We start from the raw sequence: 16,957 nt of genomic DNA, 5'->3' as shown, positions 1-16,957 counted from the left end.
AGCTGAGGCGAGAATTTGGCTCAAGAAGTCCATGGACGAGGTGAAGATGAGGAGCAGGGCAGGGAGGGATGACGCCAGGGCTTTGAGTGGGACACGAAAGGGTAGCTGCGCAGCTGGCCCAGTTCTCAGGACACCCGGAAGAAGCTGTGTCCCACCCTCGTCAGCGCTGCCTGCAGAGCTGCAAAGGCCTGGCTTCCCTCGCGGATTTCCAGTGATGGTTAACGGTTGGAAGCTGCCTGGCTCCACTGAGCACCCTGCAGCGCACTCCTGCTCCCAGAGACATCGCCGGTCAATGCGGGGTCCTTTTGCTTGACAGCCAAGCGCCGCTCTGCGAGGTCCTGACGTCATCAGGTGATGCCAGCGCCGATGTGGATAGAAGCAATGCCACAGGGCATCATCGTCCCATGCCGCAGTTGGCTCTGCCGGGCAACTGGTCCTCGCTGGCAGCTGGTCTTGGGAGGTCTTTGGTATTAACAGATCTGATGGTTCCTTTGTCTTGCCTTGGAAACTGGCCACCCTGTCTGCCCACACTCCTCAAGGTAAAAGTCACAATGGCTTTATGGGACTTTTGGAACCCACACTACCTGAGAAATACATCACTCAGGTCTGTTGTGATGGGACCTGTACTGCCCCCGTGGGGGCCCACAGCACACAGCAGGGAGCCCTCCTAGGCTAAATGCCAGAAGAGAAGCATCTAAGAAATGCTCCTCCTGTAGCAGCTGCAGACCTGCTTCCGCAAGGGTGAGCGCTCAAACCAGAGAGTCTTCTGGAAAGTTTGCTGTGAATGTTGAGTATGCAAATGGGGGACCCAGGTCCCCCTGCTTCCTGATCCTAGCTAGTCCAGGGGCCCTCTCATTCTTCAGAAATTCACCTATTTCCTGAAGGGTGGAGGGCGTGGATGTGGGGGAGGGACGCCACACTGCCTGTCAGGCTACAGGCATGCTGGAATGGGCAGTGGTGGCTTGATGGCCAGAAGGAGACACTGCAGCAGCTGCCCCAGTCCCCTGGGAAGTGAGGGAAGGGGGACAGCCTCTGGCTGAGCTACCCTGCTCTAGGTGGCAGGAGAAAACGAGAGTGTCTGGTACTTCTCTGTCCCAGTGAGTGAGCCTGTGGCTGGGCATGCAGGGAGCGCTGGCAGAAGCCTCCTGTGCGGGAGAACCATCCCTGAAGCTCAGGTGGCCTAGACAGTGGAATTAGGCATCCAGACACAACAAGCACCGACAGCCTCTGCCACAGTAACTAACTACGCAAGTGGGTAATGAGGACAGCTTGGAACTGGTGGGCATGGGCCCAGAGAGAGCAAAGGTCCTTGTCCCCAGGGAGTCCCTTGGCAGAAGTGGCGCCCGGGAGCACTGCTAGTGTGCAGACCTCTGCCCGCGCCAAGCCCAGGGGTGCTATCCTGGGAGCTTGGAACTGTCCACGAGGGAATCCCTGTGTGCACAAACTGCCAAATGCCATGTGTCGCGCTCTCTCCCCAGGAGAGCGGGCTGTTAGCACACAGAGCTTGTTAGCGGCGAGTGGCGCTGCTGGGCTCCAGCCTCCCTTGCCCTCCTGCAGCCCCTGCTCTCCTGGGCTCCTTCTAGGATGTCTTGATACATGGGCTGTGCGTCCGGCCCTGGGCCATGTCCCCGCCCTTGCTCCTCTGCAGACCAGGATCCCTGCAGGAGCCGTTCATCAGCTGAGCTTCCTGTCCTCCTCCAACCTGTCGCTTTTCACTGTGATGCGCAAACTAACCAGAAACATTAATAGCATTTTTATTAATATTCCTTGTTTGATCCAATTAGTTCCAAGAAGGGAGCTGTTGTCTTCTTTCCAGGGAAAAATCATTGGTGCTGTTAACTGTACAAAGTCTCATTCCTGCTGGACATGATTATGCTTTATGAAAATGCAGAAAATTTCCATTCTCTTTTATCTGAGTGTATTTCTAATCAGACTACAAACAAAGGAACTCCCTGTTGGATAATTTTACCCATTCTAAGAGAAATGCTTCGCTGTCAGGAGCAAAGCCATTGATCGCCCAAGACAGCAGTGAAGGGAGAGATAGCTGTGGATTTATTTTGGTCTCCGGCCCTCAAGGGAGGTGAACAGTTGGGCTCCAGGTTTCTACACTGATTACCTTAGAATGTGTGAGAGAATAAAGGACCTGCTTCGCTTCAGGGGAATTGGGAGCCTGAGGAAGGGCGGCAAGGTGCAGGAGGTCAAATTCCACTTGAATGAGCAAGCGCACTTCTGCCCCAGGTCATACCCTCAGTGTCCAGAAAGCAAAGCACTGGGTGGTGAGGATAGATGCGGTGGGCCCAGAGCTTGGAGAAAAACAACACACACACACACACACACACACACACACACACACACTCGTTAGATCAGCATCAGGCGGCCAGCCTCAGCCGCAGATGCAGCTCACTGCTCTCTCCTCCCTCTTGCTAGCCCACCCAGGCCCCCAGCGCTTCCCTCCTGAGCCTTCCAGGAGTCACATCCAGTTCTCACTTTCTCTTGGCTGCTAACAGGCAGGTGTCCCCGCCCTTCCTGTCTCCCAGGAAGGGACTTGTCAGCCAGCAGGACTGGTGCTAGCATGTGAAATCCAGATGCACAGGATCCTCCAGCCTTCTCTGGCTGGCACCAGGGACACCACAGGGCATCAGCCAGCAGGGTAAGACAGGCCTTGTCTCTTCAGAGCATCTCCCAAAGTCCTCCTAGATGTTTCCACCCCATCAAGGGTGAAGTGAGGAAGGGAGAGAAGGAAGGAGAAGGGGATGCATGAGAAAGAGGACGAAGCTCTCTCTCTCTGGCAGTGAGGTGCAGGGGTCCACTTTGCTCACCTGGCAAAAACATTTTGCTTTTTTGCAATTTGAGAGCAAACTGGAGCACTGGCTCAGGGTCTGGATGCCGGAGTCCCTGTCCAACTGAGCTGAGATGAGTGTTTTCCTCTCCACTCTCGTGTCTCCAACGTAGCAGCTAGAGTTGCAGGAGTGTTGGTAGGATGAGACAGGGAAGAGGAGGAGGAGGAGGAAGAGGAGGAGGAGGAGGAGGGGAAGAAAGGGAGGCAGGAGAAAAGGAGGGGGAGGGAGAGGAGGAAAGGGGAGGAGAAGAAAGGAGGATGCAGGTAAAGAAGGGGAAGCTCTGTGAGCACTTACTGGGGGCTGTGAGCCTAATGCCTCAACACTGGAGTATGTGCACAGCAGTCATGTGAGGTTAGATAGTTTTATTCTCAACAGCATTCACTATCCTACTGTGACCCTGGCCTGCTGGTGGCTCCCTGAATTGTCAGGCTTTCCCTCCCTGAGGACTATCGCAAGGCTGCATCTTTGTCCAGAGAGCTTCCTCCCCCATGTTTGGCACCCTCAGGCATAATTTTCAGTGTGCAGTACTCTCCCCTTCAAATACCTCGTGCAATTTGTAATTATTTTATTTCTACGGTCTTTTTAATTCTCTCTCCCCTGTCCAGCATGAAGCTCCTGCTGAGCAGGAAACTCGGTTGCCTTTGTCTTTCCTCTGACCTCCTCCTTAAACTCCTGTGCCCCAGCAGCTGGCACATAGGAGGGCACAGGCACGCATCCACAGAGTGACTGCAGGTTAGCCTGGAGCCCTCAGACGTGCAGGGCGAGGGCTGGAGCGGCAGAGTGACTTGTGCAGGGTCACACAGACACGTAGAATCTGGCTCACACTCAGATCTGCCTGGGCCTGGGTGGGGAGCTGAGGGGGAGGCTGGGGGCTCTCCAGGTGGAGCTGTGGTGGGGGGGGGCGCAGGCAGTGTCATGGCGCTTCTCCTCTGCACTTCTGTGCCGGCCAGGAGCCTCCCTCCGCCCCTCTGCAGCTCCCAGCCCTGCCTCCTCCTCACGGGTCTCCCTGCATTCTAATTACGGAAGCCCACCCTGGCTGCTGTCCTCCCAGGGGCTGATTTCGCTGCCTCACGTATGGAATCAACCGTCCTGTTGTAAGGCTTTCACTCAGCAGGCGCTGACTCTCCGGCGTGACGCAGACATTACCAGCGTCCGCCTCACCAGCCCCACATGAACCCCGCGTGGACTCCGTCCTGGCCACACAGTCTGGCTCCCTTTAATCAGGAAGGCCTGTGAGGGAGCAACCCCCAGAGCACCACAGGTACCACGTAGAGCGGGGGCACAGCACTCGGGGTGTCAGCGCTCAGGCATGGCTGAGGGCAGAGCAGTCGTGTGTGCGATTTTAATAATCTGGGGACCTCCTTTCTGGCACCTAACACTTTGAACTCCTTAAATAAATACAGCATTATCATTCCATCTCAAGTTCATCCACGGCGGTATTGATAACACCTTTCCGTAAATAATGTGCTTTACATAGGGTGAAAAGCCAAGCTGTTGCGTTATAGTTGTCAAGCTCTGAAATGAAGATTTGTTTCAAATCCTTCAATTTTAACTTACCGCATTTTAATATCTAAAGAAATGTTTTACATGAAATGTTTTGAAGTGACTATGCTACTCTGCCGCATCTTTAATATAGGAGCATCAAGCTTCGCAGGCACACACACACACACACACACACACACACACATGCACGCACGCACGCACATCCCATGTCATGAGGAAAGCTGAGCACTTGTGTCAAGTGTGGTACGAACTGTGGCCAGGCAGGTGCCGTAAGGCGGCCGCAGTGGACAAGGCTTCCCACCTGGCATATTCACCTGCTGCTTGCACACCTTTCACACCTGCAACTCTTGTCCCACACAAGTGCACACATAGAGTGACCAACACGCATCAAAGACTGGAAGAGGACGGTGCACAAATGCGCCCCGCTCATCAATTCTCTCAGCAACTTGGAGAAACACGGAGGACATACTTGTCCTACAGATGAGGAAACTAAGAAAGCAAGAGCTGCCTCCTTGGGGCTGTGGACCCCAGGACTCGGTTCCTTCTGCTACAACAAACATTACCAAAACCTGAACGTGGCACAGGGGCTGGGACATGCACGACCATGCCTTAAAGTCCAGATCTGAGCGATGGACAATTACTGCCACTGCCCCGCACTCCTAGCAGCACGAGGAAGCAACACGAGGGGAGCATCTGAGTAGGAAAAGCGAGCAGGTCCACACCAGCCCCAAGGGCTGGGTCCGCCTCAGCCCCGGCTTTGCTGCAGACTATGCAGGGGCTGGGATGGCTGGCAGACGTCTCCCGCCCTTCTGCTTAGGAAAACTGCGAAGAAAGCAAACCGAGTGTGAAGGATCCATGTGTTGGCTCACTTGGCTCAGCACCGAGCCGAGTCCCGTGTTCTCGCTGGAGGAGCTCTGTGCAGATCTGGCGAGCGAATCACCTAAATTCCCTCCCGGATGCCTCAGGTCAGTCTGTCTAGGAGCATCTACTGTGTACAGTAATGACGGTTATTAGCACTGAGAGCTTGCACCGTGCTAGAATCCCAGTGAGGCACGCTCGTTAGCACACGTGAGCGCGTTCTGCTCTTACCGCATCCATGATATCATTGGGTCAAGTTGCTTCCGTCTACAAATTATTGATTTGAAAAGATAATAAATGTGCATGTGCGCACACGCACGCGCGCGCACACACACACACACACACACACACACACACACAGAGCAAATGGTCTATAAAGCATCACTGTTCCGGAAAAGATTTCACCAATCGCTTGCTAAGATTATCGCATCTTTTTCTGGCAAACAATCCTGAGGAGGTGTTTACCCTGCCTGTCCGGGTGGCAGGTGGCAGAGACGGTGTCTGTCGCAGCTTCTGCACCTTTGGACACACTGATCCTGCCCACTCCAGCAGCCCCTCTCCCCACAGCAACTGTCTGTCTCGTACTACAAAGAGCGAAGTGGCCCTGGAGAGTCATAATCCATGCTGTTGCAGTGGAGAGGAGACCAAAGCACAGGGCAACGAGGCGACTCCCCACAGTCGCGCAGCAGGCCCTCGGCCTCTGCACCATAACTGTTCTCCCTGTGCGGAGTAAGCACGCGTTCCTGAGCGGGGGCCTCGAGCTACCATGAGAAGCTAGGTGCTACACTGAAAATAAGGCCCACACGATACACAGGGAAATGTCTGGGTGTCAGGAGAGTTTGACTGACTTTCTTGGGCAATAAGTAGGAAATTCTTCTGAATTTAGCTGAACAGCAAAGTGCACAAGCTAGCCACCTGCCTGCTTCCTGTCTTGGCCTTCCCTACCTTCCTTCCTCTCTGAATCCCTGCTCCCCATTTCCGGTGCCTGAGCCCACCCAGGTTCACATGCCACACCAGCATCTGCCTTTTGTGACGCCAAGGCATAACCAGCTGAAACTTGCCGTGGCTGACACAGAAAGTGCAGGCCGCACAGCTGGGAGCTGAAGCCTAGACACGTGCGCCGCTGAGCGCCCCCACGCTGTGACGCCACCTCTCGGGCAACCACATCTCGGGCTGGAGCTCATTAGCTCTCGACTTCTGACTGCAGCTTTTAAAAGTTACCTGCATCGCTGCAAAAGAGAAATCGTGCTTATTCCCTCAAAATGCAGTCACACTAAAAGAAGGCTGAGAGGTGCCTCAGGAGCCATCACTGGTGACCCAGTGAGGGGTTGCTTTCTGGGCATAAGCTATGAGATTGTGTCTCCCCACGCTGCGGCCCGACAGCCCCTCACGTGCGCTTGCAGTTAGTCCTTTCGCGAATGGCTGCAGGCAGTGGCTCTCTAGCTCACAGGCTGGGCCCCTTCTCGGTGACTGCTGGTGCTCTGCTCCTCCAGCCTGAGGCGCGGCTCTCCCGCGGGCTTGCAGCCTCCGGGACCCACACAGGGGCTTGGGAAGCTCTTCAGGCCATCGCGACCCTAACAGCGCCTTCTCTGTTCCTTTTGCTCTGCACAGCTTTTTGCAATCTTTGCTTTTGCAACATGCGGTGGCTACTCCGGAGGCCTGCGGCTGAGTGTGGACTGTGTCAACAAGACGGAAAGTAACCTCAGCATCGACATAGCCTTCGCCTATCCCTTCAGGTAGGGCCCGGCGGTTCCTGCCCCCAACCCTGCGCAAAGCGCGTACCCTTCCGTCCGTGGCTTTTTGTGGAAAATGCAGGTTTTAGGGGTTCCTGGTTTCCCAAACAGAAGGCTTCTGCTCTCAGTAACATGATTTGCAGAGCATCCCCACCACACGGTAGGGGGATCTGTGAGGTGCACCTGGAGCCACAACTGATGTCCCCACAAATAAAAACAAAACGCCCTTAGAATGCCACCCATGACTGGGCAGTGCAGTGGGTGATCACTGGGTGACCACTATCCACAGGGAGGCCCCGTGGTGCAGTCTCCCCCAAGGCCAGCATCCCAGCCCCTAAGGCTTCCCACATTCCCTCTAGACTGCTGGCCTGACCCTGTCAAGTCCTCACAGTGGCCCTCTGACGGCTGCACCGTACGTCACCGTGTACTTGGGCGGAAGCCCAGGCCCACACTGTGCCCACAGCCCTCTGCTGATGTGAGGCGCTCGGGCTGCCTGCCCACCCGGCATGGGCCAGAGCTCGGACCTCTGTTGATGTACTTGAATTGCTGCAAATAACTTTGACACCTACAAAAGCCAACGCCGTGTCCGTGTCTGTCCTGCACACTAAATGACAGTTAGGTGTCTTCCGAGATTCACCCCCAGCCTTCCCTCGTGTGATTCTGAGCCACAGGCCTGAGACAGATTTGTGGAATTTAATGTCAACATAGTTTATTTCTATAAAACTCTCCTACATTTGCCAAGTAATTGGTGTGATTTTCAAAATGAACTTTCCACATATTATTTTGGTTTCCTATCAATGTACTGTACTTTCCCGTTCACGCCCACTGAGTATTTGGTTTGTACCATGCACGGTCCTGACTCTGGAGTTGCAGAAAAATTTAAATTGGCCTTTACGAACTTTTAAACAGGTTTAAATTCAGGGTTTTCCAAAAATATTTTCATGGAGTCTTAAATAACTAATATCAGTAAAACGGAAAAAAGAAGGAGAAAAAAAGGAGGAAGAGGAAGAAAAAGAAAGTGGGGATGAAAGAAGGGAATTTAAAATCAGGACCAAACTAATGCAAGACATGCCCTCCTCGCGTGCCGTCCGTCTTTCCAGGGCAGACTTAGAATCACCAATAGGCAGACAGGGTTTCCTAACTCATTTGACTACAGAAACTTTTTCCACTATATATCTGGGAAATTTGCTTCTCCTGAAATAAACCTTTAATACATTGTTTTAGTGAGCTCTTCCTAGCCTAAAGCAAAGGCATCTCCACTGATGAATCGCAGGAAAAAACACTTTTACTGATACTCTGACCAGTTTTCAAGAGAAGAACTGACAAAAGTTCCTGGCACTCTTGTCAGTGGTCTCCTACCTAGTAAGAGCACAAACTCACACAGTAAGCACACCGGCCTTGGCAGTTGGGTAAAGAGCACTGTGCTGTGCGGGTGGACATGGGCATGGAGGGGCTCCGCGCTTTGGAAAGTTCTAGATGGAGCCCTGGGCTTCTGGGTAAGTGTGGTCAGATCAAACCCTCATCTACCCACCCTTGCACACCAGCGCTAAGCCGCCCAGCCGCCAGGCAACAGGGCTGGGATGCTCAGTGACATCATACATGAAGCCAGAAGCTCTGCATCGCCTCTGTAAGGCTTTCCCACGGGACACAGAGTAAACCCAAAGTGAATCCTGCGAGATGTGAAGGGCGCCAGGACCCTGAACACGGTATCATTGCCTCCAAGCACGCCTGGTCTTTCTCTGAAGCCAGAGGACAGCCACCAAGGAGCAGCACCTGGATCAGCACCGGAGCTGCCTGGAGAGCAGACAGCAGCTGAGCCCCAAGGCCACGCAGTCCTTGGCTAAGCTGCAGTTAGAGGTGGCTCTTCAGCTGAAGCTTCCACCACAGCGCTTCCTTTCTTTCTTCCCAAGACTACAATCTTAGGATTGGCTCAATAAAGGCAAACTAGAAAAATTAGATAAAAATGTTTATTGCAGCCTATAAACAAAGCAGCCCACTCATTTAATAGATTTTTGCTTGCATTTTGAAATAAAGATACTCAGCTATTGCTTTTCAGTAGCGCAGCTATTTTTTTTTTTCAACTGTATCTTTCTGGGGAGCCCCGGTACAAAGACACCAGGAGGACCGGCCACTGCTTGCAGGTCCCTCCTGGTCTCTGGCCCTCTTGGTCTCACACACAGCCCAGCCCCCACCGGCCGCCTGGGTGGTGTCTTCTGGGAACTCCAGGTCCCCGGGAAGCAACCTTGAGCCCTGTGTTGTAGCGAGTGAGCTTGTGCCTCTGCTCAGAGTGCCCGCACAGCACCTCTGTGCACAATCAGGAGTCAGAACCACGTTGCCTCCTTCCACAGAACCGCATACACCCTCCTTCCGGGAATGCTCGGTGTGTATCCCACACTCCAGGGCCTCGGTCCCACAAGAGCTTCCCCTTCAGCTTTAAAATGCTGCACTGTGCCCCACTGAGGAGACCTCAGGAGTGAGCTATAAACTGCCCCAGAGATCAGAAAGGCAGGAGCTGTGGAAGAAGTGGGGTCATCGAGATGCTGATGACGGAAAGACCCGAAAGCTGTTTTCTCACAGGACTTCATGTGCCGAGGATTGGGCCACAATCCTAGACATAAAGCAGCAATATTCGGCGGCATTTCCCTGTTCAGCTTGGTGCAAACACAAGGGAGACAAGCCGCCCAATACCGGGCCACTTGCACAAAAGCAGCGATTACTACCTGACAGATCAGAAGAAACTGCGTAAGTATCAGACAGATGTTTCAGGTCTGAAGAAAACCTCAACTAGGAAATCCCAGATAATTAACAGAATACTCGAGTGCTGCTCGCAGTAAGCATGCCAGCAGAGCGTCAGCCCCATGCGTGTGCGCTCCCAACTCGTATCCAAGAGAGCTGACTTTCAGCCACACGTCATTTCATTGTGGACATGAAACGGTTACCACCTGGCCTGCCTTTTATGATCAAAGTCAGCAAGTGGCGCTGAACTCACGTCTCCTCTCTTTCGTGGTAACTGGGAGGAGGGTGGCCTGGCCTCCATTTGTAGCCCTCCCTTTCAGGTGGTGAGGTAGCATTCCTCGCGTGAGCTCACATGGTAGAGCTATAGCGAGCCCGCCAGAGGACAGCCAACATTTTACACTAACAATTAATAAGCAAGAGAGGTCACAGTTGTGCATGGAAGTATCCATGCGGACAGAGTTAGAATCGGTTAATAAGCTGTAGCCCATCTATACAAGGTGCTAGGCAACCATTACAAATCATTCATTCAAATAAATGTAAAGATATGAGACATTCCCCCGGACTACAAGACCAAAGGTATGTGATAAGGTGGGTTTGCATAACTTTACACTAGTTGGCCGGGGCAGATGCCACTGCCACCCAGCTGTCCGATCCCCTCCCTCCACATCCCCTCAGCACAAGTCAAGTCCCTCCTGTCCCCATTGGACGCTCTGCTCTGGCCAGTGGGCAGGGCAGCCTGCTGTGCTGCAGCTCTCGCTGTCCCGGCCATCTCCACGAGGCTCCAGCCGGCGGCTCCACTAGCCATGGAAACCTGATGGCGCCCGCAGCCTTTATAACCTCTTGTCCCTTGCCCGCCTTGCTGTGTCCTGCTGGTGTCAGGATGTTCCCTTCAAAAGCACTCAGATCCTGATCTCAGGTTCTGCTTCTGAGACCCTGGTGCGGCTGGGGAAAAACTGGCATTGCCAGCGATGGCAGCGGGCTGCAGGGACGGTCTCATGAATCGCTGCAGCAACCAAGTAGATCCCCTGCGGGCCTGCACTCTGTAACCATGACATAAAGTATTATTCTTGCAAAGACAGAAACAGAATCAGACCCAGAAGCACAGCTTAGCCTTGTGTTGTTGAAACAATCGGCTTATCATCACAGTCCCTCTCTATGGACTAAATACGGCAGTGTTTATTTCACAGTATTGATATGAGTTGTAAATGACCCACACAGGCAAAGTGCTTTCATAAAAATGTCCTACCACTCAGTAAGTTTTCTGTTAGAATATTACTTCTTCTTGCATAAGCAAGTAAGTGTAATTAACCTAGAGAGCTAAAAAGGTAATTATTCTAATTAATTACAAAATTAATCTTGAGAAACGAACAAGCCTTGGCTGTCATATTTACCCTGCACCGGAAGCGCCTCAGCCCTTCTCTGCCTCCTGCAAACAGGAGCTCTCCTCCCCATCCAGCAAGCGCCCCACACCAGCCCGCTTCTATGCCTTCCCCGTCGAGTTCGGTTGTCCCAGGGGGCCTGGCTGTTGTCAAGCCCACTTTTCTTTTCTCATTAAACCTGGGGAAGAGTGAAGCCCTCCTGCAGCGAGGACAGAACGCGGACCCTGGCGGCACTAGCAGGGTCTTCAGGAGGTGTCTGCTGCGCTCCCGGGCCGCTGGCTGCACTCACTGCCCCCATGTGATCTGGCATTCGACCTGGTGTTCCTTACTCTGCTCGGGGTCACCCTGAGCGGGAAGGCGAACACCCAGAGAGAGGTGGGACTGGGCCAGATGCAGGAAGGCCTGCCCCATCTGCGAGAGACAGGGCAGCCCCCCCCTCCGAGGCACCCCTGAGAACAGTGACCATGAGCTGTTTTCTTACCCTAAGAGCCAGTCTGGGGGGCATAAAGCTGTTAAGGGATGTGATTTTTATATCTTATGTTCAGCAAATGCTACTTTTGCAACTACATTTAAACATTTATTTATTGTTTCTCGTTTCCAAAAACATTCACTCTCTGGCTAAAATTTCAGAACCCATGTAACTACAGCTTGTCATTTTAGTGCCGTGCTTTAAGCTAAATCCTGAGTACGGAGAGTTTCATGCTCTGCAGAACGGGGCTTAGGAGATTTGAAGGGATGAGGCCAAGGGCAAAGGTAAACCAGAGCCAAGACCTGCCTCTAGCCTACGAGAGAGGAGAGATGAGAGACGCACTGCACCCAGCCCAGCCCCGCCGGGGCAGACGCAGGGCCCACAGGCTCCAGGCCTCAGTTCCATTACTGCAAAAAAGGAAACAGTAACAGCTTCTTCCCCATAGTCTGCAGGAGCATTACATAAGACAGTGCAAGCCGTGTAGGCCGGAGCCTGACACACAGCAAGTGTGCCCAGGACTGTGCCCAGGTGTGGCTGCCAGCGTCGCTGGGCTCCAGCAGCGGCAGTGGGCGCCAGTACCCCGCCGTGATCGAGCGCAGGGAGGCCAGCCCTCTTCGCAAAGAAGAGGGGTATTATTGTCTTACAGGATGTTTTCAGGACGTCACAGAAATGATACAAGTGTGCATAGCGGCTGTTGGCAGGGAAGAAGATTAAATTTTTAAGATTAGCAAATGATGAATTAATTTATGCCTCCACCTCAGCTATTTCCATTTGATCTCTCTAAAGGAGAGACTGGGACAGCTCTGTTGTGACATTTCCCCAAGGAGCATGGCAGTCAGGAACAGGTAGCACAGAAGACCTGTTAGCAGCTTACCCCGTGCACACCGAGCTGAGGACTTGCACACACGTGCTTTTCTTGGCAAGTGACCCCTGGAGCAATGGTGAGGGTGGGGGTGTGAGACCGAAAGTCACCCCTGGGGTGCCTGCGACCCCAGCAAGCTGTGGGAGCCATGCCTCAAGAGGACTGTGGAAGGCCAGTGATGGGGCTAGGGCTGTTATCCAACCACTCCTGCTGCTATTGGTCAGAAATCTGAGGATCTCAACTCTGACGCTGGACGGAGTCCGAGCCCCGCCTACAGGTCATGGAGTCCTTGAGGCGGCAAGATCGGCAAGATCACGGGTGCTGGCAACAGAAAGCTGCCCCCTGACAGAAATGGCAAGAGCCAAGGAGACCGGGTGCAGGCGGCCTCTAGGACCCTGGGAGACTTCCTGCTTCACGGTAGGACTGACAGCATCCACAGCACTCACTCAGCCTCTTGCTAAGACTGAGCGTCCCTGTGCATACAAGGCCTAGAGCTCCGTGGTCTGTATGTTGGCTGGGCAGTAACACAGCCCTGTAGGATTTACAATTAGTTGGGGATGGAGCAAATAAAACATTAAGTAAGAAATAGAGAATAAAATGCATGTACAGACACAGCTGCGCACGGGACTGCCACTGCGATTTCTGTGAAGATAGCCGCGCTGCGCGGAGGGGGAACGCACTGCTGGGGGCAGCAGTGCAGAGAGCCCGCCCGGAGGAGCGTCCGACAGAGGAAGCCGCAAGCTCTCCGGAGAGCTAACGAGACAGCGAGCCGGCAGGGGCAGACCTAGATGTCGGCCAGAGTCTTGAGCGGAAACGGAGAAAGCTAATGAAAGGCGAGGGCTGGGGTGCTGTGCTGAGCCCTGAAGAGCCGCTGCTGCGGGGCTGAGCGGTGGGTGTAGGCCCAGAAGTGCAAGCGACCGAGAGCCGCCTCCAAGAAACCGGACGGGTGCGTCCCGGCGCAGAGGAAGGATGCAAGGCAGATGCCCACGGAGGGCAGGGTGCTGGCCCGGAAGCTGCCGTCTGCTGGATCGGCACGAGGCCCGGGATGGCAATGGATGAAGCTACACGGGTGGGCAGAGGCAGGACCAGGTGGGAGCCTAGGCGACGACATTCCAACTCCGGCTGGTGGGACACGGTAGATTTTATGTTGATGGGAGTCCTCGGGGTCTCTAAGCAGAGGAACCACACAACTACTTGTAAAAGCTCCGCCATTTTATTGCCGAAAGCCAGCCAACTATGGCCGATACCAGGAGCCAAATAAACCCCCATCCTTTGAGTTGGGGATTTTGGTATTATTTTGTCCCAGCCCCAGGATACATAACGAACGCAGGGTAGGCAGTATCAGCCCATGGTGGCCCTGTCAGTATCTGAAGCTCCTTGCTCCTGGTGCAGGGTTATGGGCACCACACAGGGCACACAGCAGTGAGCTGGGCAGTGAGCACACAAGCAGCTGGCAGCCGACCTGGGTGGTGCACATGCGCGCCTCCGCACAGACATGTCGTGGCTGCATCCCTGAAGACCGGAAGGCACTAAGACGCTTAGAGCACAGAGAATGATCTACTTCGTGGAGCATGGCTTTTAACACGTCTTTGACTGGGAGGGTCCATTCGGGGAAAGAAATCTCTCAGCAGAACGATCTAATGCAGGTCCGACTCATGACCAGAAAGATGCTCCCGAGACAAGCCAGAGTCCAGCCGCTGCAGGAAGACGCTGCCACCCCATGACAGGAGCAGGGCTTGGCACCTAGAGGCCCTCACCTGTGACCCAGCCAGCCCTGGCTGTTTGTACAGCCCATAAGCTAAGCATGGTTTTCACATTTTGAAATGATGGTATTTTAAGTAACATAAGCACCCATCAAACAGCCTCAATTTTGCATCTTAGCCTTTGAAGGCTGAAATACTTAATATCTGTCCTAAGAAGGAAGAAACACTTTACTGACCCAAGGCAAAAGGCACGCCAAGAACTGGGGGTCTCACGGCTCACACACAGGTGGGACCTGATCTCTACTTCTTTGAGAAAGGGTCCTGCGAGAGGAGGACGGGCTAGGAAGGAAGATGCTCCCCAGAGCAGCAGGAGATGGAGAGGTCCCTGGGATCCTCGCGGGCTCCTGCCCTCCAGTCACCCTCCCGCACGCCCCAGGGGCTGACCTCCCAGACACCTACTGCCGAGGCGCAGGCTAGCTCTGACACAGAGAGGAATCCTGGTCATGCCCCAGCCGGGCAGCTGTAGAGAAAGTAGAAGGAAGTGTACAGACTCGGTGGGATTACATATGCAAGTTCTTTATAGCAGCCTCTTAGGCCTTGCTCTGAGCCTTGCCCTGTTTGGGCAACATCCGAACAGGCTTTTAAAGAGCAGGATGGGGCGCTTACTGAAAATGACTGCAGGCGACGTGATCAATGTGCACTTCCACTGGGCTCCTGCACGGGGGTCAGGCAGCAGCGATGAAGTTGGTCTGCGCCCGTGGGCCTTCATGTTGTCTGTGGTCTCACTGGGTGTAGGTTTGTAGAGCAGGTGGCGAGCATGTGGCAGGAAGAGCCCTGTCAGCTGGGAACCGTCACACCCTGGGAGAACACAGACAGGACGTCTTCGTGAGTTTGCAGAAAGAAGTTCTAGTTCTCCCTGATAGGTTCTGGCCCTAGTAAGAACTGCCGAATTATTATGGTGGTCATCTAATATGGCTGAAGCCCTTAAAACAACAGCTTATCTTCCCAGAGACCACCTCCCCCTTCTTCTCCAACTCAGCCCAAGATGCAGTTTCCTTTCACCTTTCTCTGCACCTCAGGGAAGGCCCCAGTCAGCTCCTCAGGTCTATCTAAACTTCCCCCTCAAGCCCCACCCCTGGCGAAGGCCATAAAAGCCTCAGCCTCCTTCTGTTCCAATCCAGAGAATTCCTTATCTTCCCAAATTCTCTCCATGTCCTCTAAGATAATGAAGTCCCTTTTCCTTTATAATAAAGCCCCTTTCCCTTTTCCTTCTGCTGCGACACCGTTAAAACCTATCACTCCCTTAAGTCTGTGTCTCTTTCCTGGAATGAGAGGGTAAGAGGAGGGAGAGGCGAGGGAGGAATGAAAAGAAGGAGAGGAAGAAGACAGGAGGAGAGAGAAGAAGATGGGGAGGAAACGGAGGGGGAGGCCTCGGGCGGGCTGGGAAAGGACACAGATGGTGGCCTCAGTGACCACCCAAGAATCACAAAGGAACCGCCATGCACATGTCTGTTGTTTAACGTATCACATGCCTTGAAAATGTTAGGTGTTTGATCCCTGTTCCCCTTAGCTCCATTTCCACTTCTCTTTGGCAAAGAAACAGACGCTAGGCCTATCGCCATACCTTCCGTGGCTACACGCCACACAGCGCATCTTAGAGGTCGAGCTGCTGTGGCCTGAGTTGTGGGGGCCCACGTTCCTTCACTTCCCCGCCCAGCCAAGCCCTGACTGAAGGGCATTTGTGACCCTCCAGGGGCCAGGGGTCATGGGAAGAGGAGGTGCGTGTCCTCAAGCTGACCTGGGGGCCAGCGCTCACACACCAGAATCCAGACTTGCCGGCTTCAGGGCTGGGCGCCTGGGATAGCCGGTGGCATTCACTCTCCTAGCTCCTCCCTCGGGACCCAGTGAGAGCCCAGAGGTCCAGACGTGGGGGCCACTCTTGCCCGGGGCCTGGGAGCTTCCTACCTACATCCTTTCCTGCCAAAGGATTGTTAAAAAATGGATCTTCAACCTGCAATAGCCTGATGTTTTTTGTGTTAATATTGCTAGATCTAAAAGATATATTTGGTATTATACTTTAAGACAATACTCTCCTTTTGTATTGTACTTGACAAAACAGAAAAAGAAAAGTATGTGAATAAGCAAAAGGATGTTTCCATTTTGTGTCATTTCGAAATTATCTGTTGTGGCATGCATCATGCTTAGAATGAAGAAAATATAAGCGGAGGAGAAAGCAGGTGGTGATGTAGATGTCACATAATGGGCAAACAGCAGCTGCCCCCTCCCGCCGCGTCCCCCGAGACGACGACGACAGCGCTGGCTTCGCCCCAGCGGGCTGCAAGAGCGCGCAGATGCAGGGTGGGTGCTGCGCCTGGCCGGGCGCGCGGCCCCCACGACGGCACGAGGATCCGCTCAGTACGGCCGTCCTCCTCGCTGTCAGGAGACCCTGCAGCGGCCGGCCGCTTTGCTCTTACTTCCGTCTCCAAGGGGCAGCACACAGAGCCGTGACCTCTGAGCCCCCTTCCCCAGTGAGCGCCAGACCCAGAAGCCACGCCCGTCGTCTGCTCCCACGCACACCTGTGGCGGCGGCCGCCGGCCGCATGCAGACTCGCACAGCAGCCCTGAGGTGAGCGCCAGCGAAGGCCGTGACCCACGTCGCCACCGCCGCCGAGCGTGCCGCACCACCTGTCCCCTCCTGCGGGCAGCGCGCAGCAAGGGGCCCCGAGCCACACCCTGCTGGACGAGGGCCCGAGGCTCACTGGGCTCAGCCACGCCCGGGGTCACGTGGCCCCTGTGAGCGCAAGACCTCGCCGAGGCGGCGCCGCGCGGCGCCAGGCTGTAGGGCAGCCCGAGGTCCTGCGCGGACACCCCAGC

General features: G+C 54.2%; 1 protein-coding gene across 2 annotated transcripts in view; it reads left to right on the top strand.

Moving 5' to 3' along the window:
- The window catches only part of Synpr (synaptoporin), a 303,503-nt gene that overhangs the window by 172,042 nt on the left and 114,504 nt on the right, over nt 1–16,957 (top strand). For both annotated transcript variants that reach the window (XM_004644789.2, XM_004644790.2), the window contains one exon: nt 6,813–6,937. In XM_004644789.2, coding sequence (XP_004644846.1) covers nt 6,813–6,937 — 125 coding nt within the window. The remainder of the gene's footprint in view (nt 1–6,812; nt 6,938–16,957) is intronic.

This window comes from Octodon degus, unplaced genomic scaffold (assembly GCF_000260255.1).
Source record: "Octodon degus isolate 3935 unplaced genomic scaffold, OctDeg1.0 scaffold00210, whole genome shotgun sequence".
NCBI classification, from domain to species: domain Eukaryota; kingdom Metazoa; phylum Chordata; class Mammalia; order Rodentia; family Octodontidae; genus Octodon; species Octodon degus.
This window is presented reverse-complemented; position numbering and strand designations above follow the sequence as displayed.